The sequence below is a fragment of the Ictidomys tridecemlineatus genome, chromosome 6 (genome assembly GCF_052094955.1).
Source record: "Ictidomys tridecemlineatus isolate mIctTri1 chromosome 6, mIctTri1.hap1, whole genome shotgun sequence".
In the NCBI taxonomy this organism is placed as follows: Eukaryota; Metazoa; Chordata; class Mammalia; order Rodentia; family Sciuridae; genus Ictidomys; species Ictidomys tridecemlineatus.
In genome coordinates this window covers 85,047,472-85,074,084 of record NC_135482.1, presented here as the reverse complement: position 1 = coordinate 85,074,084, position 26,613 = coordinate 85,047,472, and the positions used below count along the sequence as shown (strand labels likewise).

Here is a 26,613-nt window from a genome sequence, read left to right as displayed (position 1 = left end):
ATATATGCAAACTGATCCTAAAGTTTATAGGAAAGGTAAAAGATCCAAGATGATCCAAACAATACTGTCAGAAAGAAAGAAAGTCAGAGGACTGAACTACCCAACTTCAAGAATTATTATCAACCTACAGTAATGAAGGTAGCCTGGGATTGGCCAAAGTACAAACCAATGAATCAAGAGAACAGATATAGGGGGCAGAAATAAATAGTCAACTATTCTGACAAGGGAACAAAGGCAATTAAATAGAAAAAGGGATGTTTTTTTCAACAAATGGTGCTGAAACAGATGGAAATATATAAACAAAAAATTAATCCAGACACAAAATTTATAACTTTAAAAAAAAATTGACAATAATCTTAGACCTAAATTGTAAAATGCAAAATTAAAAAACTCTAGATGTTAACATAGGAGAAAATCTAAATGACTTTGCTTAAGATAATAAGTGTGTATCTATCAAAAATATTAGCTATGCAAAAAAGTCAGTAATTGAACTTTATTAAAACTGAGACTTTCATTCTAAAAAAGAAAACATTTTCATTCTAAAAAGGAAAACATTCAAAGAATGAAATCACAAGCCACAGACTTGGAGAGAAAAATTTTCAGAATATATATCTGATAAATGACTTATATCCCAAATATATAAAGATGTCTTAAAACTAAATTTTATGAAAGTGACTGGATTAACAAATGCATAAAACAGCTAAACCAACACATCACCAGAGAAAATACACATACATCAAACAAGCATATGAAAAGATGTTGAACATTGCTTGTCATTACAGAATTGAGAATTAAAACAACAATAAGATACTATTACAAACCTATTTGAATTAATAAAATCCAAAAAACTAACAATATCAAATGCTGAAGAAGATGTGGAGCAACAGGAACTTACATTTATCACAGGAATGTAAAATCATATAGCCACATTTAAAACAGTTTAGCAGTTTCTTAAAAAGCCAAACATTTTGCTGCCATATATTGCAGCAATCATTTTCCCAGGTATTTACTCAATTGAGCTGAAAACTTATGTCCACACAAAAATCTGCACATGAATATTGATAGAAGCTTTATTCCAAATAAGCCCAAACTGGAAGTAACCAAGATGTCCTTTGATATGCAAATAGATAAACAAACTGTGGTACATTCACACAATGACTATTATTCACTGATAAAAAGAGATGAGCTATCAAGCCATGAAAAGACATGGAAGTAATATATATTAATAAGTAAAGAGCTTGTCTGAAAAGGCTACATGCTGTATGCTTCTAATTATAAGATATTCTAGTAAAGTTGAAACTGTAGGAATAGGAAAAGATAACCACTTGTCTGGTATTCTGGAAAAGGAGGGAGTGATGATCAGGTAAAGCACAGGGGATATTTAGGATGATGAAAACTGTCTCCACGGTAGTGTAATGGGGACTAAGTGATTATATCCATTTATCAAGACACTTAGAAATGCAAAATGCAAAGGTTGAACCTTAATATAAAAGCAAATTTTTAAAAAAAGCATTTAGAAGTTTGAGGAATATCAAGAAAGAAAATAGAAAGAATTTAATTGTATTACAAATGTATGAAATGACCTTACTGAATGGGGTGGAGGGAAAGTAAGTTACAAAGTAACTTGGGTAAAGAATGGAATCTCTAAGAAGAAAAGCAGGAGAAATTCCATATAAGAACTATACTATAGTTGATCAAGATATTTCTTATCATGGTACCAGTTAATAATTCTGGTATTGTTATATGTACATAATGTCATTAAAAAATTAAGTAAGTGGATGGTGGGAGTCAGATGGATGGGAGTGTACAGATCAAGAAGAGATTATGCTAAAATAATCCCTGGGGATTAACAGGGATTAATATTGGAGACACTAGTAAGAATTCATGTGTAGCTCCAGAGAGGTATTGTTAAACATAGTAATATTTATAGATATGTGTGTAGATTAATGTATACATATAAATTTATTTGTTGTACCAGCTGAGAGGCCCTAAAAGAAATTGTTATGGTTTAGATGTGGTGTCCCCCAAAAGCTCACATGTGAGACAATGCAAGGAGGTCTGAAGGAGAAATGATTGAGTTATATAGCCCTAACCTAACTAGTGAATAAATTCTTCATGGGATTAACTGAGTGGTTGCTAGAGGCAAATGGGGTGTGGCTGGACAAAGTGGTTCATGGAGGTACGGCTATGGGGTATATACTTTGTATCTGGAGAGTGGAGTCTCTGCTTCCTGATCACCACCATGTGAGCTGCTTTCCTCTCCTACATTCTTCTGCCAGGTTGTTCCTGTCTCATCTGGAACACTGAGGAGTGGAGTCCACTGTCTATGAATTGAGACCTCTGAAACTGTGAGCCCTTAAATAACTTTTTTCCTCCACTACAGTTGTTCTGGTCATCTGTTTAGTCACAGCAATGAAAATGCTCATTAAAATAGAAATAGCATCTCAGAAGCAATGAGCACACCTAGAATCCAGATCCTTTCTCTAATAAAAGGAACCAGGGCTTCTTGGAAAAATATCTGATTGTAGAACAGGAGTATGCAAAAGGTATAAAATAAGCCTACAGCACCACAAAATAAGGCAGAGAGCAACTAAAACAATTAAACACAATCACAATACTAGTGGCATGTCTAAGTGACATACAAAGTATAAAATAAATTTCCTTGAGTCTACAGTAGTATAAATAAATGGCTAAATGAGGGAGAAGAAATAAATGAAAAATAATTCTGATGCAATGATGTAGATACACCACCCTAAACAAGGGGAATGCACATAACACCCTCCTCCTTAGTTGTGGACATGCAGAATTCTCTCCTTTCAAAGAATGTGGTGTGGAAAGAGGGCAGGCAGCAACTTTACAGCAGAGAAACCTGAAAAACACTACTTTAGCTAGATCCTTAAGGTCAACATCGACATGGGTAATTGCATAGAAAGTATATAATTGATATGATGTGACAAAAAATGTACTTTACTCAGTGGTCATGCTCCCCAAACTGCAAGCCCCAGTCTAATTAAGATGAAAACATCTGACGAATTCCAATCAATGGACATCCTGCCATATACATGAATCTCAAACTTTCAAGGTCATCAAAACCAAAAACAGTATAACTACTGTACATCTCAAAATGCTAGAAGAAAAACTTCTTTATATTTATACCATAAAGAAGTCATAAATGTTTGAGAAGACAGGTATGTTCAATTTGATTACAAAAATGAATGCATACATTGAAACATCTCAGGGTCCCCCATTAGTATGTATAATTTTTGTTTTGATGTGTTATAAACCAAATTCCACATAAAAATAATTTAAAATAAAGAAAACAAGAACAGTCTAACAAACAGTCATAGTCAAAACGACCCTAGGAGAAATGACAACTAAATATAATGTGTTTTTATTTTTAAACTTTCATGGGATCCCCAAATAGAAAAAACAAACAAACAAACAAAAAACACCCTTGTTGAAACCAAAGGAAATCTGAATAAACTATGGACTTTGGTAAATAATAATCTAATAAGATTGGTTCATTAATTACAATAAATGTAGTTATACTAATGTAAAATATTAATAAGAGGAAATTGTATATGGAGGAAACACATGGGAATTCTCTTATTATCTGCTTAATTTTTCTGTAAATATGAAATTGCTCTATGAAAATAAAGATCTATTAATTTAAAAATACATGAATTATAATAGTGAATACCTTTGAATATTTGGCAGCTATTTTTTTTTCAAATCACATTTAATGATAAGAGAAAACACACTAAAATGTTAAGTGCAACTGAAGATGCAAAATAATTTGAAAGGAAGAAGTTCCTCCTGTTTAATAAACAGAATATACAAAAATAAATGTATCACAGGTTTCATATCAAAAAATCTGCAATTTTAAGTAAATTTTATTTTCTCCATTAAATATTTTTTGTTTTTAAAATAATTTGTATAATAAGATCATATTTTTTTAATATCAGGAAAACACACACAGTATATTTTTTAAAAAGTTGTCTGGGTCCTCCATAAAGCTTCATTTTTATCTCTGTGAGAATAGAAAGGGATGTAAGATATCAAAATACCAAAAGTTCTTGGGTGACCCAATCATTTCTAGAATTCTTTCCAATTCTAAGATCATGAGAACTGCATAAATAAAAACCATAATCCATGGCCCAGCTCTATATCTGATAGGGATCCAGGAATATTTATCACATAATTCCCAAATAAATTAGTTAAAAAACATTTTGTGTCAGAGAGACTTAGTATTTGTCAGTGTCTAACAGACTAGAAATGAGTACAACTCAGTATTACATAGCGTACATGCAGTATATTTTTCGTTTATAATATGTCTTTGCATGCCATTACTGGTTGGTTTGATTGAAACAGGAGACATGTTCTTGCTTGTGGTGTGGAATTCATGGTTGGGGCGTACACAGGTGTAAGTAGGTGTCTGTAAGCATCAGCAACATAAAGCTCACATCCATTGTGCATGAGCTTGTACTGGTGTATTTGCCTTACTGTTAAAATAAGTCCCTGTGCATATCACTTTCAGGCTGCTGTCAAAAAATGTTAAAGAGAGTCAGAGATGAAATCTTAAAAGAATAACTCTAGAAGTTCAACAAAATGGGGAGCACATCTAGGAGTTTAAGAGAATCACTAATTTTTAAATACACAGTAGGCCTAACCATATGAATTTTGGACTATCGAAGAAATAGACCTAAGATATATTAAGTTTTAAAAATGTAATTAAATTCTAAAAGTTTAAAAAATGTAATTAAATTCTGAAATGGTCCTTGATGCAAAGAAATTACTGGACATAAACAAGACTGAGATATTTGACAGGTCTGTGACTTTTGTGGGCTCAGCTGCCAAATTCCATTCTTGAATCTAAGTTTCACTCAACCACAACTCACTTGTGTGTGGAAAATAAGGAAGACATCAGAACATAAAAGTATGATTTTAAAAATCCAGAGATGTACATCTAAGTGTTTCTGAGAAAGAATACTGTTCATCTTCATTGCATTTGGTTTCTGTTTTGTCCAATTTAACTTTATGAGCATAAAGGAAAAAAAAAAACAAAATAAAAAACACCTAAGAATTAAAATCAAGGTACTGAAACCACACAGCAGAAATTACTCAATTTCCTTTTCCAGCCTTTACCTTCTGGTTCATTTTTGATGAGCTCCTCCATTTTCCTCTGCTTCAAGGTGTCAACAACGTCAGCCAAGCTGCCCTTGCGCCGCTCAGGAGTCCCCAGGGCTGCGCTAGACAAGGATTCGCCACTCTGTCGCCCACCTTCTTCTGCCTTCTGAGGTGAGGTAGATGAGTTGTGTGGAGCGAATGAAGACATAACTTTATTGCCATCAACTTCCTGAAAGACAAAGAAAAAGAAAAAAGATTTTTTGTTGTTGTTTGTTTAAAATTCAGTAAATGCTTTTAAAATTGGTCATGTGGCTCATTGAGTTGACACATTAAAAAGTGGCATGTCACTTTTTGCAAGAGCAAAAGAACAAAGACATTTCAGAAAAATAAGGTAACTTCACAGCACTAGAGTGAGTCAATGACCAACTCTTAGGAAAAATCAAAATATAAGGCTTTTCTCCCTTAAACTGAAATAATAAAGCCTAAAAGTAAATAAATGACAGTATAGTCTTATACAAAACCTATATTGATGAGATTTTCTTATTTTTCTTCTTTTGCTTGAAAGTCTTAAGATTTATCCATGAACATTAAATGTATTGGTCCTCCGGATTAAGGTTCTTCAAGACATATTTAAGCAAATAGCAGTATATGTATATTATTTTCATTTTAAGTAGCTGCCTCTTCTTGATAGCACTCTTAATTAAAATGGGCTCCTCCCCTAGTCCTCCACCACATTCACAGGCTTTTAAGAAAACACAGGTGATTTAGATATCAGACAAGAATATTGCAAGTTCATTTTTGCTTATGCTGAGGGTCTTTCTAATCTCATTTGTTATCCAAAACACACGTTGATTCCAAATACTCTTTGCTATTTTGTATTTTGAGCCTCCTTGGCCCTATAAAATAGTTTCCTGCAATTTTTGCTTCTTTATTTTTACGTATATTTGTATTAAAATTATTTATTCTATAATTCTAAATATTAAATAATATTTTTGTATTATTCTGTTGTCATCATTTCTCCCCATGAATTCTACCAGAACTTTGCAACATGTATACTATTTAGGGAATATTTTGTATCTAATACACTAAATTTATTTTTCAGGCACTTTTAAGGAGTGAAATTGAAATGATAAAAAACAATTTTTTACTTAAAGGTTTCCGTAATATAGTCCATTAATTTCATAATCCTTTAACTTCCTACAAGGCAGAGTGTCTTAAAAACAAAACTAAGTCCTAAAAACTTTTATTGTCACCCTAAGTGTATTTCTTGTATCTACAGTGTTAAAAGTTTCCATTAAAATATATTTGAGTGTGAACATATTTAATAATCAGAATAACAGATTACACCTGTTCACATATTCCTTCTCTACCTATTTAAGTCATATTAATAGGTTCTGTTGACTCCAGAAAAGTGACAAATCACATTGATTGATATCTAATGTTTTTAAGGTTAGTGTTTTTAATGCTAATATTTTTGACTAGCTTAAAAATACACTAAAAATACTTAACTAAAAAACCTGTCATGCAATTTTTTTAGAGTACATTAAAAATAGAGATGTCAATGCAAACAATATGGTAATATGATTGTGCACTAATGGATATAAGCGAATATAAGGACATTAGCTATGGTAAAACATCAGTTTGTTGGATGGGGCTATGACATGTGTAGAAAGCAAAAGAAAAAAAATGTGTTTATACAATCTTCCAAATTGTTATTCTAAATCCCAAATGATTTCCATTTCTTACAAACATTAAGGAAAATGCTTCTGATGTACTACACTTTGACTGAACTATACATAGTTTAGTTTCTAATGTACTTGGGTTTAGAAAACAATATGCATAATGTAATAATTATACTCCTCTGCAGGTGAAGATACACTTTCAGAATTGTGTATTTAAAACCCACACATAAACATGAGCAAACACATTAAGCCTGCGCATGTGTGCACATGCACACACACCCCCTCACACACTTCTCTCCAGAAAAGAGCAGTCACAAATTCTTTCAGCAAACAGGCATGCTTTTATGGATGGTCTTGTGTATATTACATGTTATTTTTCCATGTAATATTTTTCTTCTCATTTATTTCTGGGGACCAAAGCAGAAACACTCCAATGCTACCTTCATTTTGAACATTTTTATTTGTACTTTATTTTCACATTAAATGAAGACAAACTATAGAAGCAAGAATTGGTAGCTAACCTCCATTTGCCATAACTGGAAATTGCATGCATCTTTCTATAGTATATCATCACTAGAGGGAATGGCACTCATATCTGCATGCAGTCAAATATACTGAAATATCACAAAAATACTTTCAAATAAAATATCCCATTTTTCAGGTTTCTCATTTTCCACACCTTGCAAACTGAAAGAAAATATCTTTAGAGAGTTTAACATATTTCACAAGAATTCTAAATTCAGTTGCTCTGGTAGAATTACAATAAATAAATTAATTAAACATCATTGCTATTACAGGCAGGAATATTTATCTTATCACTATTTCACCTGTCTGATTAGATTTTAGCCTCTAGCACTGTTGATCCTTTTTAACAGTTTGATGTAGTTAACAGCTGCTTCAGTGTGGGACTTCACTGTTCATTTGCATGGTGAATAACTTGATAAGGAGTGCTGGCACAGTCTCCAAGCTAAGAAGTCCTAAGCATCTTCAATTTCTTCCCTGGGATTGCCTGTGCCATACATGAAGTAATGACTACATTTTTCTCTGGACTCTGCCAACAAGTAAAATCCAGAGTCAACTAACTCAGGGATATGTTGCCCAGCCCTGCCATATGTATTTCATCATGTCTCATAGATTCTAAGTAATAGTAGCTTCAGGGTTTTGCAGATGAGCTCACAGTGATGTATGCCTTCTAAAGTTCAATGATAAAAAAGGTTCTAAACTTTTAGAATGAAGTTGGTAATCTTCTTTTGTTATTCTTCAACAAGCTTACTTAATCTTATCACCTTTGTAACCAAGAGAAAAAAAAAAGGGAATGCCAAAACATCTATCCTCATTGAAATACCTTTTCAATTCCTATCAAAAATAGCATTTTGCTATGAACTTGAGAAAAACATTGTGTCAATTTTAATATTTAAATTTTTATTTGGATATTCAGATGAAATAAAGATATATACACATTTCCTTCATCATTTGAAATAAAGGTATACATATTTCCTTTATTATTCAAAGGAAATTTCATTCCTTATGTGGTTTTTATCCACAAGAAACAAATTATTGTGTTGACTTGTCTTGTTTGTTTGCCAGGCAAAACCTTTAGGTCTCATTTTAATTTTTTTATTTGTTCTAATTAGTTATATAACTTTTTGGTCTTATAAACTGAAATAAACTGAAGTGTTAAAGAGTAGTAAAATAATGACATTTAATAATCTATCAGAATAAAAGTGATAAAATAATAGGTAATATTTATTGAATACTTTGTGTTAGACATGGCTCAAAGTGCCTTATGTACATAAATTTAATTAATTTCATGTCAAGTGTAACTATGATTTCCATTTCATTGCTAGAGAACCTGAAATGCACAGATTGAAAAATATCTGAGGTCACATGAATGATAAATCACAGGCTAGAAAATCAAATCCAATCTACTGGGCTCTGGAGCCCTTCTTAACTTTAGTGCTACTTACTGTGCCTCTTGTTAAAAAACAAAACCAACCAAACAAACAAAACCAATGAGGTGAAGCAGCTCAACTATCTAATTCCAGCTACTTTGGATGTTGAGGCAGAAGAATCACAAGTTTGAGGCCCGCATAGGCAATTTAGTGAAATCCTACCTCTAAAATTAAAAAAAAAAAATTAAAAGGGATAGGGAGGTAGTTGAATCATAAAGCACTTGTCTACCATATGAGAGGCCCTGGGTACAATCCCCAGCACTGAAAAAAAAAAAAACTATCAACTCTATTTTATTAATGTTACAAGTGAACAAATATGCTGTCTTCTTATAATGAAGTATGAAAATGAGAGTTTTCCATTCCAATATGCCTAAAGAAAAGAAATAGCATAAATGCCTTCAAATTAGTTAAACCTACTATCTTCAAGTTTCCTAAAGCTCTGTCCATTCAAATATCCACTCACTTATATCACATTAAAAAATATGAACTTGGACATTTAAAGCCAACACAAAGAATTTTTTTCTAAATGGCTATTCAGAGTAATGTTACTAGATAATTTATGTTTTATAAACTATTAGTATGAAATCTGTGAGTCTCTATTTTTAAATATTTTTTTAGTTGTAGTAGGATACTTTTATAAATACCTTTATTTTATTTTATTTTTATGTGGTGCTGAGGATCAAACCCAGCATCTCACATGTGCTAGGAAAGCACTCCACCACTGTGCTATAGCCCCAGCCCTGGGTATCTTCTTTCTAACAAAATTAAGTTTTAAATTTAGAAAAATGCTAAGACAGAAGATGTGAACTATCTTAATTTGATTCTAATTAGTGCAAGTTCATTGATTTTGGTATTATGTATAAATAGCATAAAATGAACTACAGATAGAGAGAAAATGCTTTGCAATTCAACGTTTTTCCATGATCATATTCTTCATCTAACCCCAGGCTATCCTTGTAAAAAATCACCATGAAAAGATGCAACACAATTGAAAAGTATCCTAAAAGATACAATGTTTGTTTATTCCTTAATTTCTATAAAAAATGGATAAAAATATATCTTATTACAAATGTTTATCTTGAAACAAACTTTCACTACTTTTAATCTCTTCTGTCAAATTGGAAGATGCCAAATTTAGTATAGTAATAGCAGAATATGTGAGTATTTTATATGTATAAGTAGTTATTTCAAATATTTTTAAACTTTTTTTGCTGAAGATAATTTTTGATAACATTTCTCCATGGAAATCTAAACCACATTTTATTCCTTTCTAATCAGAGATCTCTTAATAATACTATAAACATTCTCTTAAATACACATGCACATGTGTACACACAAACATATACTCATGTTATTGCACATATTGTCACATGGAATTTTAGAGAGTTAATTACTTTTCTATTTTCAGAATTCCAGCTGTAAATCAACACCATGACATCATACAGCAACTGCTGTTTATTATGGATTCCAGCTTAAGAATCTGTGACCTATATCTATATCAGCCCAGAAAGTACTATAAACTCATCAATATCTATAATTATTCTAAATACCCAGTTATTTGCCACCCCCAAACCCCTCAAACAATAGCTTCCATTGACATTTGGCAATGATAAAGTTAACTAAAGGGATATAGAGCAGGAACTTAAAATATTACTGCTCCAAAGGTAAGCAATTACAAAGAGATAAATATTTCAGTTGTTCTTTCAAATACTAATCTTCCTGAAAACAGGATGTCAATATAAGAAGGATACACTGAGACAAAACCAACACTTGACAAAAAATTCAATAGAGAACACTAAAAAGTTTTTCTTTGGTTGACACGATCAAATTTAGTATTCTGGGAACAAGATACGGTCAGTTCTGAATACCTACAAAACAAAAGTTAGCACTTACAGACAGACCTTTGATGGGTGTTGTTATACTTGTGATTATAGCTGATTTTAAAGCCATTCAATTTAAAGTCTTTCCTTAGCTTTTTGCTGAAAAATAGCTGCCTAATGTGTACTTAGGTCTGGTATTTCGAGAGAAAAAAAAAGAAGGAAAATGACAGAAGCAGTTTTGTTTGGGCTATTTCTGTATTCATCTACCCAGAGAGAGCTTATCACAACTGGTAATCCTTCTATACTGAAAAAAGCCACCAAGAATACTTCTCTAAAACTTAGCAGAGTTTTTATAATAGCAAAATCCCTTAGTGCCTAAACAACTACAAGTTTCACTAATAGAGAGTTCAGATTTTAGATGAATTGTTCATATATTTATCTGGGGAAGAGGCCAACAAGCTATCTATCTATCTATCTATCTATCTATCTATCTATCTATCTATCTATCTATTTTAATTTCTTAGGAGAGTGTGATGGTCACATGCCAGGATTGGAAGCACTGGCCTATTCTAGATTCCTTGCAAGCTACAGACTTAAGTACCCAATGACAGTTTTTAAGGAATACTTATATACATTTCAAGAATTATGAGATTCTTTGAAAATTAGTACTTTGGATCCTTAATATCCAAACATCACAACATGCATAATATTAGTGGGAATTCAAAAATGCTTCAATAGATAGTGTTATCTATTTTTGCTCTGGGATCTACGGAGAGCTCTATATTTCATGTCCTGCATAGCTCTAATTTTAAAGACCACTAAAGTTATCTTACAAGGTTTCTTTAATGCACACATAACCTGCTCTTGGGGCAGATCTAATACTCTATAAACAGTGACAGGATTCATCAAGTTTACTAAAAATTATTGTGTTATAAAAATGGTTCCACTATATTTCAAATATAGGTTCCTGCTCACACTTCATACATTTTCCCTGTATTTTGGGACAGCATAAACAGAAGTGTTTGATATTTTTTTTCAAAGTCCAAAAATATAGATTCTTTTAAAGATTGTTGTTCAATAGGATGGAAATTCTGCAAAAGTCTAAGTTGGTTTGCATTTCTGTGCCAAGCACTGAGAGGAAATATTATATTAAGCTTACATTTAATTACTGATCAGAAAAATAAAAATTAAAAATGCATTCTTTTCAAGATGAATTCACATGGTTCTAACAACAATAAAGGAAAACTAAGATAGTTTAGCTTAGTGACAGGTGATTTGTTTAAATATGATTTTCAAACATGAGTGCTTGAACTAATATCATTGGCATACCCAATAATATTTTACACATTTTTGTCAGCCCTCCCTCTAGAATTCCTAAATCAGAAACTAAAAGGGTGGAGCCCAACCATATGTGATTTAACAAGCCTTCTAGGAGAGACTAATGTATACTAAAGTTTGAGAACCACTGTTATATAAAAAAAAGTTTTGAGAGTTAATGAGAGAGAAAGAGGGAGAGTGAAAAGGGAGATGATTAGCAGCTACAGTGGGGGAGAAATATATCATTACACTGATAGAACTTAAAGGATATGAGGAGAGAGAAAAAAGAAAATATATTCCAGAGAAGAGAACTAATGGGGCTGGAGGAAAGGCAAGAGTAAAAGAAACCAGACATGTTGGAGACAAATGATTTTTTTTAAATAGTCATGTGTCTGTTGATTTCTTATTAACTGCATAGATCCATAAATTGGAGAGTCTGAAATTTTTGGCAAAATTGCACAATTGAAATAGATTTGTTTTAGAAATAAAGCAAAAAGGTGGTTTAAATTTATTGTACTCTTATCTGGTTTATACTATGAAGGAAAAACAATGTTTCCTCTGTTTTTAAAATTATTACCATATTTGCCACCTAACTTAAATCCAGTAAATGAAACTCAAATTTAAGGGCACATTTTCTGATTATCAATGAGATGCTAGAAACATGAAAATTTCGAAAGTATATTCAATTTCATGTACAGGCTACATGAGCAGAAGTCTCTCATTTCTTTCTATTTTTTCCCCCAAATACTCCTTCAGAATCACGTTTGGTAAGAATCTCAGAATTGCTGTATTCAAGAATAAAATGTATGTTTTCATGTGCTCTCAAAACCACTTAATAAGCAAAAGTGGCATTTAGAGAATTGCTAATACATTAACTAATAGAACCTGTAAAAACAAAGAACATTTTGTGCTGTGACAGCCTCATTATCTTCCTGCCGATGATTTGTGCGCTGTCTTACTTATGATTAAACATCCAGCAAATACACTCTAAGACATTTGATGATCTCTTCCCTGAGGGCTCAAAGGTCAATCATAAGATGTTTCTAAACAAAAATTAGACTGCACATCAAAACATTTCCATTTAACACTTATCATTTACAATAAACTTTCCATAACTAGCCACAGATGATATATAATTCTTATCATTTCTCGGAGAAGTCACCAGAACATTCCTGCTGCACTTGTTAGCCAACTAAATACTATTCTCACTCACTCCCTCTCCATCTCCCTCCCTCCCCGCTCCTTAGTACAAAGGAAGAAATGAGGCTTAAGAGTATTCCTCAATAGGAAATCCTTGCCAAAACTGGTTACCTTAGTTGCTAAGTATAAGGGAAGTTATGAAATGACTTTCTTTTTTATTTTTTTTTGTACCAGGGATTGAACTCAGGGGCACTCTACCACTGAGCCACACCCCCAGCTATATTTTGTATTTTATTTAGACACAGGGTCTCACTGAGTTGCTTAGCACCTTACCATTGCTGAGGCTGGGTTTGAACTCGAAATTCTCCTGCCTCAGTCTCCTAAGCTGCTGCTGGGGATTACAGGTGTTAGTCACCGCACCCAATGTGAAATGGCTTTTTAATTCTCTCTATCTACATAGCAAATAATATTATTGCTTACAAAGAGTTGAGATTTGGTTAAGTTAACAAGCCCTTTGCCAGCACTGCTTTTAAGTGGAAATTGACTATGTTTAATAATAAATAGAATAGATTTTAATCCCTTTACACTATTCAGTGAAATATGCCAGCAGTAAAGAAGAATAAAGTGGTGGCTAAGCAAGGTAGACTTGGGGCTGTTGTTGGGTTTAAATCCAGGTGCTATTATCTATTAACTATATAATCTTGGGCAAGTTATATAAACTCTCTAGTCCCATTTCCTCATCCACAACAATGGGATAATAAAAGATAACTCATAGGTGATTGTACATGTGAATATATACATGTGCACACACATATATACACATTAAATTGATCTCTGGAATTCAACACTAATGAAAAAATGTAAACAGTTAAAGGTGGAGCTATTATTTCATTCACTCCATTTTTCCTTTCATTGATGTAGTAAAAACCTGGAAATATAGCTCAGTGGTAGAGCACCTGTCTAGCATGAGAGATGTCTTATATGGCATGGGAGGGGGGAGTCTGAATACTAACTTATGAGAAAGCATAATGATAAATACAGAGAATCTGAAGACAAATTCCTGTTTCAAATCCTGGTTCCACCATTCACTAGCTATTAAATGTTTTTGAATACTTTTATGCCTTAGATTCTTATCTGTAAAATGGTGATAATTCTAGCATCTTCCTCATTAGGTTCTTAGGGTATTATGGGTCAAGATATAATGAATTATCTGAGTTAGGGGATTACATAAATTAAAATATGTATTACAAGTTACAAAACTCATAAAGTGGTAACTGGGACTTGACAAGAGCTATATAAGTATTTGTGTGTTCCAAGGAATAACCCAATATGTTAGGTTATAAATATAAACAAAATATATAGTATGTAAGAGCAAATTTTAAAAACAAGTCAAGCGCTTTGTCAGAAAGGTGAAAAAAATGTCAACAAGAGACAAACCCTTTTCCTATTCTTCCTACTAAAAATAAGAAAACACATATAAAAGTAGTTTCACAGTATTTCAAATAAAATCAAACTGCATCAAAGGGAAACATTTTTATGGAATTTAAAACATTTTTTAATGTGACTTTTAAAAAATTGGTTTATTTATTTTTTCCTTCTAGATATACATGACAGTCGAGTCTATTTTGACATAGAATACATACATGGATAATATCTTAATTTATGTAGGATCCCATTCTTATGGTTGTACATGCTGTGGAGTTTCACTGGTGGATTATTTATATATGAAAATAGGAAATTATATCTGATTCATTCTACTGTCTTTCTATTCCTATCCCACCTCCATAAAGATAACCAAGTATAAACTTTGTTTAGAAAGAAAGCATCCCACCATGTATCACACAGGTTCAGTGGCTTTTACCTCTATTCAATACTCAACTTTCAAATTTCACAGCTCCCCGGTTCTCTACAAAGTAGTAACTCATGGAAATAATCAAAGAAAAGCATTGTTCAATTACATCTTGTTACCAAATAAAACTTAAAAGGCAAGGTTTTAAGACACTCAAAAGTAATGAATTGTTTCATAAATACATGACACTAATTACTTATATTGTGACATTTCTACATTTCTTTCCCATTTTTCTTTATTCTTGTGCAATACACACATCAAGACTTTTGTTTCTTCATGAGAATATTAGCAGTACTAGATTCTCTTGCAAATTAATCCTGAGTTCCTTTACACTATAATTACAAAGCACCAATAAAGAGAACAGGAATGACAGATAAGCACTAATTCTCCATTCTGTCTAGCTTCTCTCTTCTATGTTTCAGCAGTTCTGTGAATAAAATCCCTTATGGGCAACATGTCTTCTCAATGGATCAGGCTAACTTTCAGGGGAACGTCTGGCCCCTCTATCATGCCATCAGAGTAACTCCATCTTCCTATTTAAAAAATGCTAAGGGCATTTGTCAATACTAATCGAGGCTTTAAGTTACATGACTATGTTCACAGAAAAAGTAGCACTTTTTCTTTGAAAAGATCTTTTAGCGTGAGTTGACATTAGCAGTGATTTGAGAAAACAGAAGTGAAAGCTTTAGTGCATACTCTAAAAGTAATAATAAAGCAATATGTAGTCCACACATTTAAAAAAATTTCCAACTAAATAAATGACTTAATTGGACTATAAAGCAGAATTTCCTGAGCCCACTTTAGTAGATGTATAAGGTATTCATTTTTTTTTCTAGTACTGGGGATTGAAACTTGCTACATCACCAGCCCTAGCAGACATATGAGACCCGTCCCATAGCATACACAATCACAGAGATATAGATGTTCTTTATGTAAAACATCCCTGTAAAGATGACCTATAACAGTTTAATGAGAAATGCTATATATAGATTTTATTTTAGTCTCTTAGTTTCAAAGGATTTTTTAAAACCATTAAACTGCACATTTTCCTGACCAAATGCACAAAATCTGTTTAAATTCACTAAAACATCAGTAAAAATATAGCTACCACTTCTGCAGTTCTTAATGGCACTATTCTAAATGTTTTATGGACTTTATCTTTTATATTCTCAGGAATTCCATGAAGACTGTTATCCCTATTTAACATGTGAGGAAATTAAGGTTTCTAAGAGTAATTTACTCAAAGTAATCACAGAAAATGTTAAATTGAAGAATTAAACTAAAACTCATGCTGATCATCATTCTGCTATGCTACTATGCTCAGTAACATCAGGTACTGCCAGAGATGCCCAAGATGTAAAAAAGCAAAGCTGATTCTGTCCTCAAAGAGTTCCAAATCTGAGAGGCATTGAAATACACATGAAACAATTAGTAATCATAACAACTATAATGAGTATTAATTTTAAGAGTAGAAAATTAGAAGCAAAAAATGCAGAAATTTATAGGAGAACACTGAAAACCAAAGAAAGACGGAAATCTCCTTTACATAGGACTAAGGACACACATTTTAGGATTCCTTATTTTATATTGTTTCTATACCATTAAGAAAAGAGACATCTTGGAATATGAACCACATACCCCAGTTCTTTTTATCAGTGTTCAACAAACACAAATTGACTTAATTATAAAATTATTAAATATTTATGCATAGTAGTCATTATTCTATGCCTAGAAGAAATTATAGAGAAGAAAATATACAAAGCATTCTCAAAGACGCTACCCAGGAAATTTTGGTGTTCTGCTTTGGCACTGAAGGATTGAATCTGGGGGTGTTTTAGCACCAGATATATCCTTACTTCTATTTATTTATTTATTTATTTATTTATTTATTTATTTATTTATTTTTGAGGCAGATCTCACTAAATTTCTTAGGCTGGCTTCAAATATGTGATCCTTTTGCCTCAGCCTACCCAAATCACTGGGATTATTGGTGTGCACTACTGCACCTGGCTCACCCAGGAAACATTTGAGTATATACTCACATACACATATACTATAGGGAAGTAAGTGGCTTAGCTCCCCAAAATGGGGAATGATAAATTAAAAAAAAATAACTAAATACAAAGGTCATTTCACAAAGGGTCATGAGTTTCAAGTAGGAGAGTTTACATTTGACCTAGCAGGCAATGGAAAACTGTTGATTCTGTAGAGAGTTGATTCTATTAAAGTACCTTATTAGAAAGATTAGTCCAGCAGTTGTATGTAGGATGAATTGGACAGAGGGGAAAGTAAAAATCTCCACTGAATAGGAAATTCTTACCATGGCATGTATGTGACTATAGAAAGCATTCCACTAGATTGTAGCAGTGAGAGTTCAAAAGAACCATCAAATCTATATGTCATTTTGATTATTAACTGGGGAAACAGGTTACACTCATCAATGAACTTTTCCAAACTGTACATATGCAAATTATTTTTGTTTGCATTCTGTAGTGCATCCTCTTCCCCTTCTAATTCATCCCATCCAGAACCCAGGGACAATTACTTCTGTAGGCACATTGATGGGAATTAGTATGCCATATGGGGAAAGGCTAATAGACGACTTAGGTAGCTGGATGTTCTAGATATGATCTTTGTAATGTATTAGATGACCGTGTGTGAATGAGGATCTTTTTGTTTGTATTTAAATATGCTTATGTGTCTGAGGAATATACACATTATCTTTGATATTTTGGTTTTTTTCCAATTTAAATTATTACTAAAAGATCAAATCCTGAAGACAATTCGAAGGAAGAGACAATAGGATTAGATAACTTGTAAATAAAGAGAAAGGAGTCAAAGATAAATGAGGTTCTTGCTTAGGAAGTAGAAATAATGATTATGGTGTTGACCGAAAATAATAATTAGCAAAGAGGATTTTTAAAATAGAGTCAGTATATCTAAAAAGTTTTAATATATCCTTTTTAATTTAATTAGTTTGTAAGTTGATCATTAGCTCTTATTTCTGACCCCAAATAAATACTAAGTATCACATAATTACACTCAGAAGATTGAAATGATGGCTTTATATTGAGATATTTAAATCTGTATGTAGAAGTGTCTGGAAATACAAGATACAGGTGAAGAAATGAGGGTTGTAAAATGGTAACTTAAGAACTATTTCTTTCAATGAATTATTAAATCCATTTTAGGTCATCATTCTTCAGAATGATGTCTACAGGGAGATCAAATGGGCAAGTCCTCTTTACATATCTAAAAATGGCTTTTATAAGTGGATAATACCTTCTCCTTAAAAAATGTTGGTTTATCATGTAGATTTTTATAAGCTTATCACTATTAATAATTAGATTTTGAAAGATGTTTTATAAGTATAAATACACTTAGAAAAATAATAATGAGCACCTATAGAAGAAGCAAAACCTAAAAAGACATGAGAAGACTCTAGAACAAAAATGTCAGAATAAGAGATTTTAGTTATTCCACGAAGTAAGGCTATAGTAAGACAAAAAGATAGCACTGTAAAAATAAGGGGGAAAGAAACAGAACCAATTTTTCCCTTACTTACAATTAATGAATGGGATCTCCACATGCTGAGTTCCTGGTGCTGTAACTGTCCTGCCTTATAGATGTCAGAATGAAGAGGAAGCAAATGTGATTTATCAATAGCAAAAAATGTTTTTGTAGAAACTGTTTGCTCTAAGTCCTCCAAGTTGTAATCACAGGTGTAAATTGGATCTAATAGTATTTTTCCCCTAGTGACATATTGCTTAGGTGGGGATGTACATATAAAAATTAAATTGAGTGTACGTTATACTAAATCCTATGGTATACAGAGAGAAAATAAATATTTTTGCAGTTTAGACTGATATGTTCCTATGTATAATTCTGTATTAATTAGATATTTCTGTTATTTCAGAGTGACTCTGGCTTGGTACTCAATAACCCACAAAAATGCCAATCCAAAATGAAGGCAGGTACTCTTTATATTCCCCCAAACCAAAAGAATAAAGAGAATATAGGATTTGTTTTGTGTTATAAAGCCGAATTGTTTGACTAATGGAGATCAATTTAAATAGTCATTTTCTTTAAGCCTGAAATTTATTAAGACTAAGTCTCAGGGTGGGAACCAACCAGGTATCGCTATGCTTAGCAGCTCTGAGATGATTCACACACACAGGCTTCTTACAAAAGTCCTTTGCTATCTATTCATTATACTTAGCAACATCAAACAGGGAAAAATAATTAAAAAGCTCCTATTGAGCACCTAGAGACCTTGAACATAGACAGGGGGTGAATACAAAGACAGAATATTTGGTTACAAGAGTCACACTTCATTCCTTTAATTAATTTTTTTATACAGTACATTTTTGGTTTTTCCATTATTTTCCTTCTACTCCCCTGGTTCTAACAGAGGTATACACATACATGTATATATTTCATTAAGGGGAAATAAAAGGGTTGTCTTTAGTTAAGATGTTTCCATTCACAGAGACTACACATTTAAAAAATAAATTGCCTGAATAAATTCAATTATCTAGAGAAGCAAAGGAAATCACATGCAAATGACATTATATGCCGAGGCCATTCCGACAGCTTCATGTTTATTTTTATTGTTTCAGTCAGTGGAAGGGAAAAGCTGTCAAAAATGTAACATCTCTTCCTTTTTAAAGGCCCAATATCCATGATACTGAAAATTGCATGAGCAATAATATTGAGAAAAGAAATTTGTCTACAACTGGAAATGGAGAAGGTTCAGATTCTCTCCAGCTCAATGCTAGCACAAAAGTTGGCCCCCATATACCTTGCATGTATTTTCCCCACAAAAAGAAAAGAATACCATGTAACTTGCTAATAGTTCAGCATCAATCCAGACAATGAAAACTGGCTTAAAAATAGAGTATCTAAAAAAAATTACAAATCCACATAAGTCACATTATCCTGTAACGTGACTTAATGTAAATTCTGCCTTCTGCCAACAGCACTGTAAATAGTATGTACCACAAAGGACTTTATCAGAAGAGACTCTTCAGCCAAGTACATTCCTATTCCTCTGTGTGTATGTGTGTATATGTGTAGGTGTGTGAAATTATATACATACATGAGAGAGAGAGAGAGAGAGAGAGAGAGAGAGAGAGAGAGAGAGAGAGAGAGAGAGAGATTCCCACCTGTCTTTTGAGATGACAAAAATAAGTGAATAAGATTTAGACTGACTTCGTGATACATTCTTGCTGAAAATCCCTGGCTTTTTACACTGAATTTACGTGCTACCTGAGTTCTCTTGAAGCGTGAATATACCAAGTAAATGTGGCATATGTTTGTATTTTCTTGCCAATTCCAAATTCATTCATTCAAATCACTCACTGTAGGCCAAATTCTTATCCAATTCCACAGAGTCACTAATTTTCCTGGAAGTGAATAGCAGCTTTGTACATGGAAACTGGGAAGTCAATAGCAGGTCTGTGCATGGAAGAACCATGCAACTAGTGGAAAGGATAAGAATTTGACCACAGGATTTCTTGAGTGTGGTAGAACCAAGTTGGAAATGACTTAAATGATGAAGTTTTCAACACTTTCATTTGGGTGTCAATCCAAGCCCTGACAATTTGAATAACAAAATTTTTTCTCTCTGGACTCAGTATGTATCTCTATTTTTGCTCTTTCTATGGCCATATTATATACCACTCTGATTCAATATGGATGAGGTTAACTCTTTAATATACTTGTATTACAATGTTCTCTGTCATAATTAATCTTAAATTTTATTCAGAACCTAAAAATATCTTCTGAGCAAAATAATAAAAGTACCATTTATTAAACTGGATGTGCCAATCACTATATGGGTTTTTAATAAGCAGTTTCTCTGATCCCTCCTGACAGACTATGATGTAGGAAATGTTTGCACTACTTTTACACATACTGAAACTGAGTTTAGCAGTAGGCTTCAGTTAAATGATAAATAATTTGAATCCACATCTAGCTGACTCCTACCAATGTACTTTTAACCACCCTGCCATATAACTTCTCATCAGAATGAAATATCTAATTGTTTTAATTTTACAAACCTTAATCTAATTTTCTAGGCAAAGTCTGTATTGCTCCACATATGTCATCCTTCAATCCCAATACATTATTTTCAATGCCATGGTTTGAATTTATAATGTATTTTATTAAAATATTTAATTTTCTATACAATTTCCAATTGACTATATTTTATACCTCAACTTCCATGACTTGTATTTCCAAATGGAAATGAGGCAGTTTGGGCATACGTCTAAACAACACACATACCAATAAAGCATCCCACAAAATTTGTTAACCACGGACTTACTTTTTGGAAAGTATCCTGGGTCCTGGTAGGAATAAATAATCTAGAAATAAAACCCAATGTTTCTCATGACCTCTTCTAAATAAGTGAAAGTAAGAATACTATGTTTCCATTTTCTAGCTTTTGATGGCTCACCCTCTGCTCACTAGTCAGCTTTCTCTCAGGCATTGCCTGTTTTAACCTTCAATGGTCAAAAGCAAATTCTAAGCCATAATGAGTTCATACGTTTTGCACAGACCCCTTTACTTTTAAACTCTCTGTCTGAGGGAATTGATCTTGACATGTTGTTGAAGTTCTTTTCTGTGGCTCTCAAAAAAAATGAGAACATCTTTGAATGACATGCAAATCTGTCTATCCCCATTCGCCACTCTGCCTATGGATACAAGGGCAGTTTAACTCCTTGCTCTCAAAACCATGGGCCCCTATTTCCTCATTTCCTTGTCCCTTCCAAGAATACACTAAGCTTTGAAACTCTCTTTGGGTTTACATCCTTGGGCATTTACAATTTCAATAAATATTTGTTGAATACAGGACTTTCCTGAAATACACAATTTCAAATCTTGTGTCTAAGCCGGTAATTTTCACATTTCTGTCTCCTGCAGGGAGATTTCCATCACATAATTTCAATCCTCTATCTACCATCTGAGTATCTCAGTACCTCAAGTCTGGCATACATAAATGCAAACTCAGAATACTGTCTCTTAATCTGGCTGCTGTGTGGGGCTCATTTTTAACTCCTTATAGTGACACATTTTCCCAGTCACACAAGATCAAAACAGAAATCACTACTTTGGAATCCAGGTGAGTCTCTTGTCTAAACTTTCCTATCTCAAAATAAGTATTATTGATCTAATGACAGATTTGAAATTCCATAGATATGTAATTGGTAGATATATGAAAATACAAACAGGTAGTTGCCTTATCTTTGGTCTTTAATCATTCTAAAACTTTCTCTCGCTCCATCATTCTTAAAAAGTCCACTTTAAAAAAAGTCTGGATTTATAGTAAGATAAACTAGAAATTTGTACTATCTTCAACCACTGAAAGGAATTAAGTAGGCTAGATCTGTCCCTATGGAAAGGAATAGGTTTATCCTAGGCACTATGCCACCACCAAATGGACAGTGATGTCCCTTACTGTGAAAAGCAGATCTGTAAGTTAAGCTCCAGCTGTGTATAAATAACAAAGGAGACAGTAAGAAAAATTCTACTTACAAATACAATTAACATAAAAATTATGACTCCACTATAAATAATATAAATCCAAATATAGAGGTAACTAAATACAACCAGGGAGTTTTCACTTCGACTGAAAAACAAAGACATGAAGACAATGTGAAGAAATGATACAATAAGCTTGAATTTCCTTCCTCCCTCCTCTTCTTTTTTTCTTGCTTTCTTCCAATGATTCTGTAAAGTTCAATGGATTTGAATATTAGTTCTTTGGTCAGATTTCCTCTTTTGCCTTTTCTGCTTGTTGTGACATATTCTACTCTATGGCCCTTCTCAGGATTTCTAGGGAAGACAAGACAGTCAAGATTTTTCTTTTTGTTGAGTTCTCTAAAATGCTTAATTGTTTCTCTGACTTTGCCACATCCTGACTGGCCTGGGCAAAGGAAATAAGTTTAAGCATGGAAAGAAAATATATTACAAAAATTTTGAAGGAAGCACAAATTATTTCTTTTTCATATTTGTTATTTCTTGTAATTTCTCCTGCTATTCACAACTTTGCTCTTACTCTCCACTTTCTTATGCTTGTGGTAATATCTCTATAATCAAACCCTGAGTTAGGTGTACAAGTATTTTTCTGATTCATAACAGAAAAAAAATCTGGTGCTATTTCACAGAATTTAGTTGACACTATCTTTATATATTTCACTTAACTACAAGTAAGTCCAAATATTGGAGGAATTTTCATTTTGTTTTTCTTTGATGGCCTGTTGCACATGAGGCAAGTGCTCTACCTTTGAGCTCTACCCCCAGACAGAGGGATTTTCGTACATGAACACATCTCCCTTCCTTCCCATCCTATTAAGAGGTGAATTCTGGTTCAATGTTGTTTTAGTGGATCGGTTACAGAAACAAATCTGAACTAAACGTTTTCATTTTTTTTCTCCCAGAAGATTCATATTTAGAATCTAAACTAAATGACAATTTACAATTTAGTTCATGAGACTGGATTTTAATGATGCCATTTGTATATCTGAAACCTTTCATGAGTCCTAAAAATCAGAAATTCTAACTTATGACAGTATTTAAGCTCCCAATCTACCCCCCCTCAATCTGTCCTTAATTTACTTTTAACTTTTTCCATGAGAACATGATCTTTCAACTCAAGCCCATTCCTCCTGGTTGTGTGACTTTATTCCATTCTCTTCATTCTATACCCATGTGAATAAAATGGGAATGACACATAACTGCTTTGCAGAAGGTTTAAAAGTTTACATGGCATGATCAACAAACACAAATATAAATGCTTTACATAATCCTCTGATCACATTTTTTCCCCTTATAGTATTGAGCTTTTAACCTAGGGGTACTTGACTACTGAGCTATATTTCTAGTCCTTATTTATTTATTTTTATTTTTTTACAGGGTCTCCTTAAAATGCCCAAGCTGAGCTCAAACTTGCAATCCTCTTGAGATTCTAGAGGATTTACATTTTGATAAATCTTACTTCCTTTTTACTGGACTCCTTGAATGAACACTTGCATTAAATAGATTATGTTAGCCAAGGTTCCACAACTACACCTGGACATTCCCTGGAAAAACAAAGCTAGTGCAGGTCATGAGACACAGACTTTCAGGACTCCTCAAGTGGATCTGTTCCCAAGTTGAGCTCTTTCTCTCTCCTTAGAACACCTTCTTCCCTTTTTCTCTACCTCAGTTTGAAACCATCTATTTTCCAAGACTTTGCTTAAATATCTTGGTTTGTAGGAACCCTTTACTCATTTTCACCCACCCATGAAATGGCTCTAAGAACCACCCTATGCACCAATTTTGAAATGGATCCCACTCCTGCCTGTGATTTCTACAAAATTGCAAGAATTGCGCCCTGTCCTCTAGATGGATGATCTTTGAAGCACCAGACCATGGAGAGATAAGATGCTAGCACAGAGTGGAAATCAATACAACCATGAGGCACTCCATTCAGTCAGCTCGTGGTCTCTGCAGAGTAGACTTTGAAACAACATAGGGGACACTTTTGAGTAACACTGCTCTAGAGCCCTAGGTCAGCAATTCCCTTTATTCCTTCAGTCATAAAATGTCATTCTTCACTTGTAAACTCCCATAAGATATCACATATCCCTGAAACCTCTAGCACTCATGACAATATTATCCCAGTTAAAATGGGGCTTATGTGTGTATCCACTTTCCACATCACGCTATGAATTCCCAGAGGATGAAAATGTGCCTTTCTCATGTTACCATTGAATATATTTTACATAGGAGATACTCAATAAATGTTAATTAAATTGAAATGACTTCACTGTCATTCCTTGAAGGGGGAGGCCTTTGAGATTTAGGTAAAACATGATGTCCTCCTCTGCCAAAATGCTGGTGCTCAGGTGTAAACAGCATTAAGAGGAGAGTGCTAATGAGAGAAGTAACTATAGAAGGTATGTGCAGTGGAAGAAAAACTGGAGAAGAGAAGTTGTTAAAAATAAAATGAAGCTGAGTGCAGTGGTGCACACCTGTAATCCCAGCTGCTCAGGAGGCTGAGACTGAAGGATTTCAAGTTCAAAGTCAGCCTCAGTAATTTATTGAGGCCTTAAGCAACTCAGTGAGACCCTGTCTATCAATAAAATACAAAGGGGCTGGAGATGTGGCTCAGTGATTAAGTGCCCCTGGGTTAAATCCCTGGTACCAAATAAATAACTAAGTAAAATGAAGAAGAAAAGAGTATATAGAAGTCTGTCATGAGTAAAATTTTAACTATTTCTCATTGATAAGATATTGAGATGATATCTTGAAATTAATTAAAATACATTGGAGATGAAGAAGTGGGCAAAAACATAAAGATTTAAAAATATACTTAATTTCTAAACTTTCCATACACCAAAGGAAAAAAAGCTTTTTTTGTTGCCTGTTGTTTTATAAACTAGAGGCCCTTCAAATACATGACACATTTCCCTAATAAATGAAGCTCTAAGACTGATAAGAAAGCTCTAAGACTGTTACCAGAAATCAGGTAACAACGCAAAACTGTAAGGATTGATGAAAATTCAAATAATCTGTGAGCATGATCATATGTATATATAAAAACATATTTTTTACGTTAAAAAATATTTATTGTAAGGGCTGGAGCTATAGCTTGGTAAAGTGCTTGTCTCATATTCATGAGGCCATGGTTTCAATCCCCATCACCATCACCACCACCAACAACAAAAAGTATTTTTTTAAAAATATGTATAATTTTGTGCATATTTATTTAAGCATACTTCTATATGTATTTTTTTCCATATTTTTATTGGTACTTTATAGTTGTACATACTTGTATGATTCATAGATACATATTTGCGCATGCACACAATATAACAATATAATTTGGGCAATATTTTTAAAATAAAAATAATGAAATATTTCAAACAACTTGGGTTATATCAAGTAACTGATAAAGATCTACTTGCATGGTCCAACCACTACTGAACTACAAGATCCTAGATTCTCATCACAATCCCACAATAATTATTCAACCTAGTTTTTTCCATTTAACTATGTGGAACAGGTGTTCAGATAGGAAAACAGGACTTGGTGCTAAATTTTGTTCTAAATTGGATTTGTGCCATTTTGTGTGGTTTTGCAGTATTCATATTTCTTAGCTATGATTTCTAGATGCATTGATCTTTCATATTTTCACTATTGCTACTTATGTAAGATTTACTGTGATGTAGGGGTTTTCTCCTTCAGTTGAGGTGCATAAATGAGGCACTTCACTCACTAAGGAAATCTCTTTATAATTACAGGGATCATATAAAAATCCCCTTATCCACCATGGAAATCTGGTAGCTATTTCAATGTAACAGAAATACTTAACTATTCAAAATTAGATGAAAGAACTACTGTCTTTTAAATAAAGTAAAATTGAAGACACTTTTCTGAAAAAAATAATAAACAATACCTCTGAGAAATATTTACAGAAATTTAGTGCCTATGTATAGCTCATATATTAAATTAAAAGCATCTGAATCACAAATAATCAAGTTTTCATTTTGATATCAGGTTGTGATTTTTTCATTATATCTGAATGAACTATTTAGCAAATACAGGAGAAGTAACAGGATATAGAAAGAAAAATGGTACGAAATATCTTTTAGTTTCTATTTTTAAAAATTTTTCAATTTATCTTGAATGTATTATGTAGAGTTTCTGAAAATCTCCATCTAGATGTACAACTGCCA

General features: G+C 32.9%; 1 protein-coding gene across 20 annotated transcripts in view; it reads right to left on the bottom strand.

Annotated features, from left to right (window-relative positions):
• Sox5 (SRY-box transcription factor 5) overlaps positions 1 to 26,613 on the bottom strand; it is a 955,314-nt gene that overhangs the window by 288,467 nt on the left and 640,234 nt on the right. For all 20 annotated transcript variants that reach the window (XM_078015084.1, XM_078015082.1, XM_078015079.1 and 17 more), the window contains one exon: positions 5,146 to 5,356. In XM_078015084.1, the coding sequence (XP_077871210.1) occupies positions 5,146 to 5,356 (211 nt within the window). The remainder of the gene's footprint in view (positions 1 to 5,145; positions 5,357 to 26,613) is intronic.